We start from the raw sequence: 14,976 nt of genomic DNA on the forward strand, positions 1-14,976 counted from the left end.
AAGTGGAGTTATACTGGAAGAAGTAGAGGAAACAAGGGATCTTGGGATGATTGAAGATAGAGATCTGAAATTCCGAGGACATATTGCAAAGGTTGTGAAAAGATCTCAGAGAATTGTGACAATGTTGAGGAGAAAATTGACCATGAGAGATAAAAGTGTGCTGGTCCATTGTATAAAGTTTTGATAAAACCATATCTGGATTTCTGTGCTCGGATCAGGTCACCAGAATTTGAAAGAGATGAAGTAACCTCGGAGAGATGGAATTATGTCAGGACTGTACAACATTGATCATGAGGATAGACTGATGGAATGCAAACTGCAAAGTTTGGTGAATAGAAGGCAAAGGGAGAATATGATCAAGACAATTAAGCTGTTGAAAGGTTATTAGTGTATTAACATTGAAATTTTTCATATGGTAGAATGAAGGAAAGGAGCAAGAACAAGGGGGCCATTCCTGTAAGTTGCAAAAGAAGGTGGCGAGTGAAAGGGTATGAAATAAGTCTTTTGCATGGAGAAGTAAGAGCATGAAATGTATTGCTTGAGAGGGTGTGAACATGCAGACTGTGGGTGATTTCAAGGAGTAGTATGGTAGACTTTGTGTTCACTAGTATTGACCTCCCATGAAAAGTATTGTGCCTCCATGGAGGTCAGGAAAATAATAATTATCACTATATTCACAAATGCACTTTTACTAACTCTCAGTGAATGCATTCTGTGCTCCTACTACTCTTCATGCAAAAAACTTACTTGTTACTTTTCTTTACTAATCCATCTTTTTTTTGATACAAAGTTAATCTCTTATCCTTGTTCTACCATATGAAAAATTTCCCCAGTGTCAAATCTGACAATACCCTTTCAACCTCTTAAATAGTTCAATCATATCCTCATCCCTCCCCTTCATCTTCTATCCACCAAACTAATTTGTGTTATCTTCAGTTCAATGCACCCTCTTTTGCAGGTCTATGTGTGCATAAAAAAACATTTTGCACAAAAGTTTCCAGTAGCAGACTCAATATACATGGTAACCTGTGTTCACAACAGCAAAAATAGCAAGCTATTTAGTGTAGTTCATCTACAAATTATGCCAAGCTCTAGAATAGGAAATTCTAGGGATTAATGAGCTAAAACTGCTAATGTAATATTGCTCATATTTAATATTCCTTTTTTTTCGTCTAGCTATAACCTGTAAAACTGCAGCTGCTAAATTAATTCACTTACATCTGCATTCAAGTAACTGCATGAATTCAAGTGACTGCACTGTCTGGACAGTATACGAACTAAACTTGTTCTTCTTCTGCAGCTTATCCCACTTAGGTAGGGTCGCCGTTTTTAATGAGTCTCCTCCACATCCTCCTGTCTTGGGCTGTAACCATATCTTTCTTCATCCTCAGGTCCTCTTCTACCAGTTCCCTCCATCTCTTCTTTTGCCACCCATGCATCCTCCTTCCCTGTACATCCATCTGCATGACCTTTTTTCCCACATCCTCATCCTCCCTCCTCGTCACATGACCAACCCATCTCAAGCTTGCCTCCTATATCTTTGCACCTAAGTTTGTAACTTTCACCATTCCCCTTACATAGTCATTTCTCAGACAATCCTTTCTGGTCATACCACACATCCACCTAAGCATTCTTATCTCTGCTACCTCCACCCTGCTGATGTTAGTTTCCATAATACATCATAGCTGGTCTCACTACTATCTTGTACATTTGCCTTTTAGATTGACTGATCAGCACCCTCTTATTGCATAGCACTCCAGACATCTCTCTCTCCAGTTCCTCCATCACACTTCCTTCTCAGCCTCTCCATCCTCTTTCACTGTTGAACCTAAGTATCTAAAGTCCCTAACCTTCCTGATGACATTTCCTTCCAGTTCAAGATCTATCTCTTGGCTGCCATATATACTCTAACTTACTTCTGCTCAGACTCTTCCAGTACTTTTCTCCATCTTTCCAGTTTAGTTACCACTTTTTCTTTTGATTCTGCACACAGCAAGATGTCATCCGCATACAACATTGTCCATGGCGCATCTTTTCTCACCTCAATCACAATATTAAATAGGAATGGACTTAATGCTGACCCTTGATGCAAACCAAATTTAAACAAATATTTAAATATACCTCGACATTTCAAAGACATTTGATAGGATTTGGCACAGGGACCTACTTAGCAAACTGCCATCTTATGGTCTGCCTTCCACACTCTTGGGTAAGAGTGATAATAAGGACATGATGTCTTTGTTCAATGCTGTTTAAAATTATCTTGGGAGTAAGATGATTTGATTTTGTGAATAATGATATGTCAAAGGAGTTGTCAACTGCATCTTAGCATTAGCTGTGTAAGGAAAGGACAGATTGACTCAGCTTGCCAAAATGCAGGACATTTGCTTGATTATCATTGCATTCAGTGATCCAAGGTGTTGACAATATCAAACAAGACCTTGGCAGACTAGACTAGACTTACTGTAAATGAAGCAGCAGATGCTCATTAGACATAGGAAGCTATTCCATTGGGTCATAATTCTGTAACCACTAGACACTTGGGGAACAGGTACTGTATTGCAATATAATGTTTAATTTAATATATTTTTATGCTGAATGTGGAATATCTGATTCATTTCATAAATTAAACATTCAGTACCTCACCAAATCCTTTGTGTTCTTTTGATCCAAATTGCTATTTTTCCCTGTTTCTTTCATACAGGTAACAGCACATTTGTATTTAACAGCAGGAAAAACTGTACACAGACTATGAAGTAAATGGGAACTGCTATATCTGGAAGTCACCCACTCAATAATAATGCTTATCCACTTATATCAAATCCTGTACTGAGCACTTTCATCTAATTGGATGAAAGTGCTCAGTAAAACTATGCATAGTTTTAAAATTCATTTTAAAACTATGAATGCAAATGGTTTATTATTATTATTTTATTTTATTTTTTTGGTAGTAATTCAAAATAAGGACAATATATACTTCTCACAATGTGATATTCTGTCCAAACTAAAGTAATTCACATATTTTTCTGTAATATATTCTCACCTGATAAATTTGATTTTTAACTGACAGCATTTCTGGGCTGAAATTTTTATGTTAACAATTTTTCATCTGGCCTGGCTGGAAAAATTTGAAATCCAGCCAAGATGCCACAGTTCTAAATAGCACTATAGCACAGATGTTTGTGAAAGTCTTTAGGTGGCACAAGTTTTTCATCATCTTATGAGATCACCACTTTACTAACTAGAGCAACAAGATTTTTTAAAAATTGTTGTGTTCACTGGAACAGAGTTTCCATATAATCTAACCTTTAACCCACAAGTGGTACTAAAATTATTATAAGTTTCCAACCTGCTATTGGTGATACTGCATTAAAAAAAGAAATCGCACACACACACACACACACACACACACAATCTGTTAAAATATGCCATTATTGAGATGAGACCTTTTAGTTCTAACTTGTCTGGAAAGTGGGGGGAGGGGGGGGCAACTAATCTTCACCCTTAGTCTATTATGACAACTGGTCCAAGAAGATCAGTGATTTTAAATGGCACTCAAGAAAGAGAGTACAGCAAGGGATACATGTGTGTTAAATATACAAAACAAAACAAAACAAAAAAAGAAAAGAAACTTCAAATTAAAATGCCACCAATAAGAAGCTATATTATCTATTCATCACTATGCAAAATTATCACAAGACAATTTTAGAATAGAGCAGAAGATAGGGAAGGATGGAGACAACAGAACCTAATTTTACCTGCACTCTGAGGATGACAAGTAGAAACAACTGCTTCCTTGTTAAACCCCCAGGAAACAAACCTTCTCCAAGCAGAAGAAGCGGAATGAAATAAAGTGGATAGAGAGAGAATTGGGCCTCACTCTGTTTCTGTCTTTAGGATAACTACATCAAAACTGCCCCCTTTTTTTGAATCCCAGGGAAAAAATTTTCTCTATCTTTCGTTACATTCTTCCTCCACTTTTCATTTTCCATAATGCCACCACTTTTCTCACATGACCTTGTTCATTCTCAACGATCCTCGGTTTAGCTATCCTCTGCCAAACATATACTTCACAGGATAAAATCTAATATTTCTCAAATTCCTTTTACTTCTATTCTCAGTTCACGAACAAATAATAGCTTGAGCTTATAAAAACAGAAGTGCTCTTTATTTATAAGCTTGCTATATGCTTAACAATTATTGGAAAAACATTACAGAAATCTATAAACATGATATGTGCAGATATGCTGAAATATAAAAATTTAAAGGAACTGGAATAAATAAAGTTTACTTGCCTATTAATCTGTAGCCTATATGTATTGCTTTTTCTACTACTGATTCAATATTAGGTTCTCGGAGCTTGTAGGTTCCTACTAAAAAAATTAATTAATTTAATTAAATAGAAAAAGGAGAAAGAATATGGTATAGATAGTTTAGAATGCATTAAAATCAAAACGATACTTGAGGAGGAAGGACTTGTCTGTTGCTACAAACAAAGAACTATTGATAAACTTGATATTTTCTATTCACATTTATAATGGTAGTAATAACTGAAATATTGCACAAAATGTAATGCATAATAAATCTTTGCAATGCAGTCAGTAAGACATCTTTTGGATGAAACACTTGGGTTCAAAACACATTTTAAGATGTGAAAAACATTTATAAGAGTATTTTTTTTCCACTGAAAACAAGCTTAGTCTCTTCAGAAGTGACAGTTTTCTTTTTTTCTCATAGAAAGTGGTCTTGATTTTCTAATCCAACAAACCTTCTTCTTCTTCTTCTTAACATGATTTTTAGGCCAAGTGGCCTGTTCTGGTCTCATGCCATCTCTTTCTTGGTCTTCCTTTTTCAATTTTGTATCTGTATAAAATTTTTGGTAGTCTGCTATTGTTGATTCGATTTAAATGTTCTAGCCATTTTTGTTTATACTGTCTTATGTAGTAATTAATTGGTTTTATTTTCAGGGATTGTAAAATTTCTTCATTTGTTTTATGGTCCCACTTGGTATGTCCAGCAGTTTTTCTGAGAAACTTCATTTCTGCTGTTTTAATTCGTTTTTCATCTTTCCTTTTTACGGTCCATGTTTTGCTTCCATATAGTAGAGTTGGCAAGACATTATATAGTCTGATTCTGTGTTTTTGTACTAGGGATGGCTTAAATATATTATTTATTATGCCATTTACTTTGACAAAGTTTGATATTTTGGTGTCTATGTCTTTTTCTTCTTTGTATGATAAATCACATCCCAAGTATCTGAAAGTATTTACCTGTTCTAATATTTTATTATCATCACTATTTTACTTCTTATTGCGTTTTCTCCTTTGAATGCCATTTTTGTTTTTTCTTTAGATATAGTCATATTATATTGTTTTGCGATATCATTTAATGATTTTCATGATCTTTGTAGACAATCTTCTGATGTAGCAAATACTATTTGATCATCTGCAAATAGTAGTGTATCTATCTTCATTTGTGGGTTATTTGTATACAAAATGGGTTATACTGTTTCCAGATTGTTATAATTTTATTTATATATATATATATATATATATATATAAATTTTTCAAATAAATGTCATTGTGTTATAATTCTCGGGTTTAAGTCAGTTAATTTAAAAAATGAACATATCCCAACCCCGAGTTAATAGTACGTTTCATATATATATATATATATATATATATATATATATATATATATATATATATATATATATATATATTGATCCAGCAAACCAAAAAAAAAAAAAAAAAGGATATCCAGAGAACAAACATTGTGCACTTTGATATGATGAACATCATTGTTCAAGAGATCAAAGTGGTGGTGGTTTATTCCTTCAGTCGTTTCCGACCCTAGGTGACTTTGCAGGCATGTACTCTTGCCCACAAAGTGTTCCTGGTGAAATTTTTACAGGGTAGTTCACCACTGCTTTCCCAAACCCCCTCATTTTATCCAGGCTTGGGACCGGCATACAGCTGATGAATCAGACCTATGGCTGGGACATATTCATGATTGTAATCCATGTGTGTTCACGTGGCCAGTTTGCCTGTTCTTGGGGATGAAAAACCCGAGTTTCCAGGTGAAAAAAACCCTACCTCCATATGATACCAGCTAACTCACCTTTCGTCAAAAGAGACCAGATAAAGGTTCCTCACGTTGCTGACGGAAATCAAACCCAGGTCTTTCCAACCAAAGGGCTTTGTCTATACTGACTGAACTACAGAAGCTCCAATATCAAAGTACACAGGGCTAATTAGATTATTATAATTGTATCTTATGTAATTTGAAGACTCATGGAGGTCTGCACTAATCATTATTGACACAACATCCATCATCTCTCTCTCTAAACTTGTTCACCAACAAAGCAATCACAACTGCCTCTAGAAACCTATTCCACCTATTTACTGCTCTCCAAGCAAGTCCTTACATGCATGCTAACCACACTCTTATACAATTTCCAGGAATGACTCCTTGTTTACTGGAATCTAATGACATATTGAAAAGAATTCTTCAACATCTGCTCTATAAAACTGTTCAGTAACTTAGATATGATGAACATCATATCTAATATATTTTTACATCATCAGAAGGGACTGAATAGGTAAAAGAGGAGTGGACATGTTATTCCTTATTTGGGAAGATTAAGATTATTGGGTTAATGATACATTGAAATTTATTTGGAACAAGAATTTGAGATGGAGTAGTGCACAATATGCAAGGGGGGGTAGTAATTTTCTGTGGTTATTGGTATTGCTTTCTTTTTCTCTTACTATTATCACTTTCTCTTCCGTGATAACATAACCACAGAAGAGAAAATAAAGATAATATTATAGTCCAGTTACTTAAAGTGATCAGTAAAATAAAATTTTCCATTTATTAATGGGAGATTTTGCTATAAAAGATATTGAAGAAAGAGTAGATAATATAACCACTAGTAAATTTCTGGAGTGACTTCATTCATGATAATAATAATAATATCACAAAATTAAGGAATATTAACCACCTGCATGTGAATAAATAATAAGCTTATCCATATGAGTAAATGTTATTATAAATTGAATCAGCTGGATAAATAAAGGTCTTAAAGGGATATGTCATGGTAATGCTATGGAAAGATAATAGATCTGATTATAGTACAATAGATAAAAGCAACAACTATTAATTAAATATTTAATTAAAATATGAATTACAACTAGCTATAAATGCTAAAATTATTATTAAAAGCTTTTACAGATATGAAAAAAAGGAGGCTAAGGATAATAAAAAACAAATTAAGAATGATGAGTTTGTGTTTGCATAAGAACTTAAGTATTCTCAAGAATTGAACAATCAAAATGCTGACTCACTGCTATTCCTGAACTCACCAAACCTACCACACCAGGTCATCTTTTATTCTATCTCAGCTATATTGAACAGCTTTCCCCATGAAATATCCCAAAGTACTACCATCTCCAGATCACTTTGCTCTTGATTCCCAGCTTACACATGATATTTATTTGCTATAGGAATTGCAGCTTCTCATGTGTGGAAGTGATATTATTATCGTATGGATATCTGCATGGAGAGTAAGAAGACTCATTGCAAGAAACCTTATATTGACACATTAGCCATGATTCACATAATGCCTATTGTATCTCTCCTTAAATTCATTCACAGACAAAGCATCACAACTACCTTTGGCAATACATTTTATCCATTCACCACATTCCAAGCAAAAAAATCTAGTCCTAATATCTTGTTAACCACACTCTTGTAAAATTTTCAGGGTTACCCCTTGTTCTTTCCCCTTCTGCATTGTACCAAAAAAAGTCAGTGTCAATCCTACAAAACCTTTTAACAACTTATATGATTTTATCATATCTCCTCTCTTATGCCCATCAGCTAGTTTTTGGAGCCCAAAGACCTATCTATTCTCACTGGGAGCATTCCACAGATCTCCACAATCTTTGACGCTTGTCTCTAAATCCTCAACATCACTTCATCGCCAAGAAATCCAGGCAACCAGATTTGTATGCAGCAGTCCAGATGTAGCCTTATTAATGCCTTATAAGGGGAACAATAGCATTCCTAATCTCCCTGCTTGTCAGTGTTTTCCTCAACAACCATGTAATATGATGTACTGTTTTGGTCACCTTTACAACATGCCCTCTAAACTTCAACTCCTGTCAACAATAACTCCCAAGTCCCTGGCATCATCAACTGTCTGCACTTCAGTTCCATCAATATAGTAAATAGCATGTCATCTCATCCTTCCAAAGTGCATCACCTTACACTTGACCACATTAAACTGGCAGGGCTTTGCTCATACTGCCAGCTTATTTAAGTCATCCTACAAGATTTCTGCACCACTTTCAATGACTATGGCTCGTCTCAGTTCCGCATCATTGGCAAACAACTGGAATATCAAAATTGGTCACTCTTCTGCTAAATTATTTCCTATATCACTAATGTACAAATTAAACAACAGAGGAACAAGTGCTACACCCTGAGGTACACTACTAGTCACATGCCTAGCCCCTATACTCAACTCCTCCATAAACCACTCTGGAGGTGACAAATAATAATAAAAATAACAATATCTGTTCATTAGCAAACCATTCTTCACCAGCTTCAAGACCCATTCTCATTTGCTCTAGTTTATACCATAGAGTTCCATATGGAATCGCATCAAATGCCTTCACAAAGTCCAGTAGTCTCACTGAGTTAGCATCTCTTTTATCCAAATCCAAAGTTACTTTATTAGAGAAAGTAAGAAAATTACTAAGGCAAGACCTACTCTTCACTTTGGGCTGTAAACGTTGTACGCTACCGATATTATTAGTGTGGGATTTTTTTCCTTGCTTAAACTAAATACGAAAACGTTAATATTAGACCTAGTAACCTGCAGAGAAAAAAAAAAAAAAAAATGGCGGCGGCATTGTCATTTCATGATTTTAATTTGGATTTCAGTCGGTTCGTTAAGTGTGAGGTCTGTTATATGTATTCCTTCGACTACATAAATGATTTGTGGATGTTTAGTGCGGATGGAAGAAGGGTGTGTGCGAAATGTGACCTGAACGAGGAATTGATGAATGCGAATATGAAGTTGATGACAGAAAGTGCTAGTACCGATTGTGTCGCGAGTGCACGTTTCAAAGAGAAGGATGGCGAGTAAGACAGGCGAAAAAATGTTAAAAAATCAGGAAAAAAGAAAAAGAGCGATTTGACAACCGTAACGGATTTAAGGGACGAAAGTGAGGCGGAAAGAAACGAAATTGAGAGAACGAATGAAAGTAGAAATGGCATGGTGCAGAAATCGCAAGTAAAAAAAATCGAAAGAATGAATGATAGCGAAAAAAGAATGACTGATGGCGAAAGTTGGATGCATGTTGGAACGAAAGTACTGAACCAAAGAAAGATGAATGACAGTAAAAGTGAGAAGAATGATAGCGAAAGTTGGACGCATGTTAGTCCGAAAGTACGGAAACAAAGAAAGATATGTGAGAGTGAAAGTGAGAAGAATGATAGTGAAAGTTGGACGTATGTTGGACCGAAAGTACGGAAACAAAGAAGGATGAATGAGAGGGAAAGTGAGAAGAGGGGGTCGAGAGTTAGAAAGTTAGAAAGATTTAATGATAGAGTGAATGTGTCGCGAGGTTCAGAAGGTGAATTTGATTGGATGAAGCAAGAAATGAAATGGATGCGGAATGAAATTAAGAGAATTCAGGTCAAAACTAATAAAATAAATCATGATGGTATGAAAGAGTTAACAAAAGATGAGCGAGTGGCGTTGTATGGCGACTCCATTATTAAAGGTGTGCTAGAGGATAAAATGCACAAGGTATGTTTTCCAGGCGGTAAAATGAGTAGAGTGATTGAGGCATTGAATATGAGGAGGGAACGAGCAAAAGAGTTAATTGTATTAATTGGTACGAATGATTTGAGAGAGAACAAAGAGCATGTCAAAATGAATGTCAGGAGACTGCTTGGAAAGATAAAGGAGAATAGTGTGACAGGAAGGGTGGTCAGTGTGTTGCCTAGGTATGATTGTGGTGAAATGAGGCGGAGAGCAAGGATTATGAATGATATTCTGGCTGAAATGTGTGAGGAGATGGGAGTACAGTTTGTTAATGTGTGGAATGAGTTTGAGGGACGAAGTGAGCTGTATGAGAGCGATGGACTGCATTTGAGTGGTTATGGTGTGAGTCGCTTGGAGAGACTGCTGCTGGAAGGTAGAGAAGTGAATAGAGAGAATGAATCAGATCGAGAGGGGAGTGATGTGGAAGAGCAGGAGAGTAAGACAGGAGAGATTGAAGGAGTGGAAGTGAGTGGTATGAGTATAGAAAATGAGAGAATGGGTGTGCAAGAGGAGCAGGGAAATGGCGAGGCTCAGGGTGGACAGGGATACACAGCGTGAGAAAGGTGGATGCTCCAAGAGGAGGTGAGAGAATGTGTAGGCAGGAAAGTAATGGGATGATCAGGGATCAAAAGGAAACAGATGGAATTGCAAAGGGTTCTAAAATGAAGAAGCAGAAAGGGAAATGGCCAGAGTCCAGCATGGAGAGATCACATCGAGTGAGTGGTATCAGTGGAACTAGCTGTAGATCCAGAAATGAGTTGTTGTGTTTGTATACCAATGCTAGAAGTATAAGAAACAAGGCGGATGAAATGGTTGCACTAATTGCGTCTGTGCACCCAGAGATTGTCGGAATAAGTGAGACATGGTTAGATGAGGATGACATCCTGACAGGAATAGAGATGGAAAGGTATGATGTGTTTCGTGAGGATAGAAGGGGTAAAAAGGGAGGGGGAGTGCTATTGATGATAGAGAAAGAGTTATGTCCATACAAGGTAGAGATGCAAGAGGGAAATGGGGCCAGTGGTTTTGAGGCAGTATGGTGTGAGATAGAGGTGAATAGAATCAAATACTTGGTGGGATGTTGTTATAGACCTGGTAATGTGGATGGTGGTGATAGTGAAATGTATAGTCAAATAAGGCAAGCAAATAAGAAAAGGGTGATCATTATGGGTGATTTTAATTATGGCAATATAGACTGGAATGAAGAGATAGCAACTGGAAGTAAAGAAAATGAGTTTCTTGAGTTTTTGAGGGATAACTACCTCAGACAGTATGTAACAGAGGGCACAAGAGGATTAAGGGTCTTGGATTTGGTCATCTCATCGGAGGATGTAATTATCAATGAGGTATCAAATCATCAACCAATTGGTGAAAGTGACCATGAGGTGATTACTTGGGTGGTTGCCAGCAGTGCAAGGACCCCTGTGAAAAAAGGGTATATGTGGAACTACAAGGGGGGTGATTATGAAGAGCTCAGGAGACAGCTTGCAGGTGTAGCATGGAATGAGGAGTTAGCTGGAAAAGAGATCAATGCAGCTTGGGGGATTTTCAAAAAATATTTAGTGGATGCAATGTCTAAATGTATACCACGGGTGAGAAGGTTAAATAAGTTAGGTGTGAGATGGATGAATAAAGAGATTAAGCATGCAATACAGAGAAAAAGGGCATTGTGGAGGCAGCATAAGAGAAGTGGAAGTAACCAATTTCATGAGTTCTACAAAGACCAGGCAAGGAGAGTGACTTGGTTGGTGAGAGTAGCTAAAGAGAGGTATGAACAGCAGTTAGCTAATGAAGCTAAAAAGAATCCTAGGGAGTTCTTTCGATATGTAGCCAGCAAAAGAAAGAATGATTATGGAAGGATGACACTGATTGGAGGAAATGGTATAAAGACAGCTGTTGCAGAATGTGTGGTGGAGATACTTAATGAGCAGTTCATAAAGATCTTTCAATCTTGTGAATGTGACTTCATGGAGAGATTAAGAGCAGTTGATGATGGGGAGGAGAGACTGACTGTAAGTGAGCAAGAGGTGTTTGGGGAGTTGAGTAAACTAGATGTAAATAAGGCTGTGGGACTTGATAATATATCACCGCGTATTCTGAAGGAATGTGCCAGAGAGTTGACACCTGCCTTGACATATTTTTTTTAATACGAGTCTTGCACTTGGTCAAGTCCCTAAAGAGTGGAAGGAGGGCAAGATTGTGCCACTTCATAAAGGAGGTGATCGAACTCAAGCATCAAACTATAGGCCTATCTGTGTGTCAGGTGTTGTGGTTAAGTTGTTGGAGAAGCTTGTGAGAACTAGGATCCAGAGTTGGATTGACAACAATGGTATTATCTTTGATGGACAGCATGGATTTGCTAAAGGGAGGTCGTGTTTTAGTAATCTACTTACTTATTACAATAAAGTGACTGCTTCCTTGGACAGAGGAGAAGGATACACAGTAATATACTTGGATTTCGCAAAAAGCTTTTGATAGAGTACCTCATGATAAGTTGACAGTCAAACTAGAGCAGATGGGGTTGGATATTAGATTAGTGCATTGGATTGGAGACTGGCTATCTGATAGGTATCAACAAGTTGTGTATGGGGGTGCAATATCCAGGAAAAGGAAAGTCACTAGTGGAGTGTCTCAGGGATCTGTTTTAGGGCCATTACTATTTAACTTGTATATTAATGATATTGGCAAAGATTTGGATGGAGATATTCAGTTGTTTGCAGATGATGCAAAGTTGGGACGAACCATAAAGAGTAGTGAAGATGTTGTGGCCTTGCAAGAAGACTTGAATAAAGTAAGTGATTGGGCAAGCAAATGGGGATGTGAGTTCAATGTTGCAAAATGTAAGGTTTTAAAATTTGGAAAACAAAGATGGGATGCAGAATTTATGCTTGGTGAGAATATATTGTTGGAAGTAGAGGAAATAAAAGATCTGGGAGTGATAGTGGATAAGGATCTAAAATTTAGGGGACACATCGCCAAAATTGTGAAGACAACACAAAGACTTCTGGGAATGATGAGGAGGACACTGACGTGTAGAAGTAGGGAGATTCTTGTTCCATTGTATAAGGCTTTGATTAGGCCACACATGGACTATTGTGCCCAGATTTGGTCACCTGGTTTTCAGAAGGATGAAGAGATGTTGGAAAGGGTCCAAAGGCGACTGACTAAGGTAGTTTCTGACCTCTGGAATGTCGAGTATGAGGAAAGATTGAAAAGATGTCATTTGCAGAGTCTAGTGGAGAGAAGGAAGAGGGGAGATATGATAGAGACCTACAAGTTGGTAAGGGGTTGTTATAGGATCAATGGTGGAGAAGTTCTACAGAGAATAGTGGGAGATCAGGGGAGAACCAGAGGTCATACCTGGAAACTGTATAAAGAGGATGTGAGTAGGAGAGTGAGAGGCAGGTTTTTTTCGTGCAGAGTTGTGAATGATTGGAATGCCTTGCCTGAGAGTGTGGTGTCTGCAAGGAGTTTGAATCTGTTTAAACCCGGTATGATGAGATGTGTGTGAGATAAAAGGGCCTCCTAGATGAGTCTTTGACTCCATGAGGTCTTGTTTAATAATAATAATAATAATATTTCTGTCCACCAAATCCTGAATTCAGACTTTTACCAACTTATCCTATATCTTAGCCACCACTCATGAGAATACTGATTGGCCTATAATTTTCTACTTCTCACCTGGAATCTCCTTTATTTAGTGGAACTATTTAGTTCTCCTTCCACTACATTGTAACAGCCTTATCAAAACTGAGGCTTAAATGAATACATTGAATGCCACTGATGCTTTAAAGCGTCAAACCAGTATCTGCATATTTGTTACTTCCGCTTCTAAGCTTTGTAAGACCGATGTGTTTCTATACTGCATATCTCAGTCAGGTCTGGACAGTCAAATCTTGTATATATGTAGGCACTGAAGCAAGACCATTCTGAATCACCTGGGGAACATTTTGTCAAAATGAGTGACAGTGAACATGTTAAACAGCTTGGTCAGAGGAGGTACTAATTCTCTTGCATATTCTTGTAACACATGGGCCAATACACCATCTAACCACATGGCCAAGTTTGCACATTAAGGTTCTGCAATATCCAAATATCTCTATTTCTTCCATCTCTGTTCTCCAATTAGTCATGTCACAACCAAGATGGTATACCCTTGCAAAATAATCACTTATTAACCCCCTCACCGGCCATTATGGATCAAATACGCATCCTCGTATGCTTCTCATCCATCATATATTTCAATGTAATATCAATGGTATTATAATTTTAATATGCACTTTGCATCCATGATAACTTTGACGTCTATAGACGTCTTGGCTGGTAGCGTGGTTAACGCAACTATTTGATTAGTTTCTGCTATTTCCCTATCATCACCACTTGTTAAAGTCATCTTTCCATAGTCATTCCTACTTTAATTAAAATTATAATAATGGAATTAACTGAGGTAGAATTTTAACCTGAGTATCACAGGCATCTTCAGTACATATTAAAAAGCTAATTAAATAATAACTGACAATTCCAAAAGGCACTACCTTATTAGCTAATGTAAGATAACTAAAAAAGGTCATTAAATTTTCTAACTTATTAAAAAAATAAAAAAAAGATACATAAATAAAAATATATATATACACACACACAATTAAAATAAATAAATAAATAAAAATACACACACACACACACACACACACAATTAAAAAAGACAGGAAAGATTGGCCTGATTTAAAAATTACTATCTCCCGCAAAGGGGGAATAGACGTAGACCATTGGATCTGTTAAGTTAGGAGAGTGAAGTCACATGTTTCTTTATAAAGCCGACGCTTGTCTTGTTCCAATGAACTCTATGTCTAGTGTTGATGGCATGCTCTGCAAGTCCAGACTCTTCAGATTCAAGGTATTCAATATAAGACTTGTGTTCTTGTAGTCGAATAAAAGCAGATCTTCCTGTTTGTCCGAAATAAGATAATCACAAGAGCAAGGAATCTGGTAGACACATGGATAACTGAGATGTGGAAGCTTGTCCTTTGGAGAAGTGAGAAAGGTGGAGATTTTTCTGATGGGTCAAAAGGCAACAAAAATATTTAGTGGTTTTAAAACTTATGCTATGCTTCACTAATGCCTTGCACATAAGGGATAGG

At 36.8% G+C, this 14,976-nt stretch overlaps 1 protein-coding gene across 4 annotated transcripts in view; it reads right to left on the reverse strand.

Annotated features, from left to right (window-relative positions):
- The window catches only part of LOC150105260 (uncharacterized), a 235,239-nt gene that overhangs the window by 201,826 nt on the left and 18,437 nt on the right, over window positions 1-14,976 (reverse strand). For 3 of the 4 annotated variants that reach the window (XM_090394025.1, XM_090394024.1, XM_090394027.1), the window contains one exon: window positions 4,296-4,373. In XM_090394025.1, coding sequence (XP_090250151.1) covers window positions 4,296-4,373 — 78 coding nt within the window. The remainder of the gene's footprint in view (window positions 1-4,295; window positions 4,374-14,976) is intronic. The other variant, XM_090394026.1, reaches the window with a different exon arrangement.

This window comes from Typopeltis vanoorti, chromosome 6 (genome assembly GCF_054136105.1).
Source record: "Typopeltis vanoorti isolate ZY-2024b chromosome 6, IOZ_Tvanoo_1.0, whole genome shotgun sequence".
Lineage (NCBI taxonomy): Eukaryota > Metazoa > Arthropoda > Arachnida > Uropygi > Thelyphonidae > Typopeltis > Typopeltis vanoorti.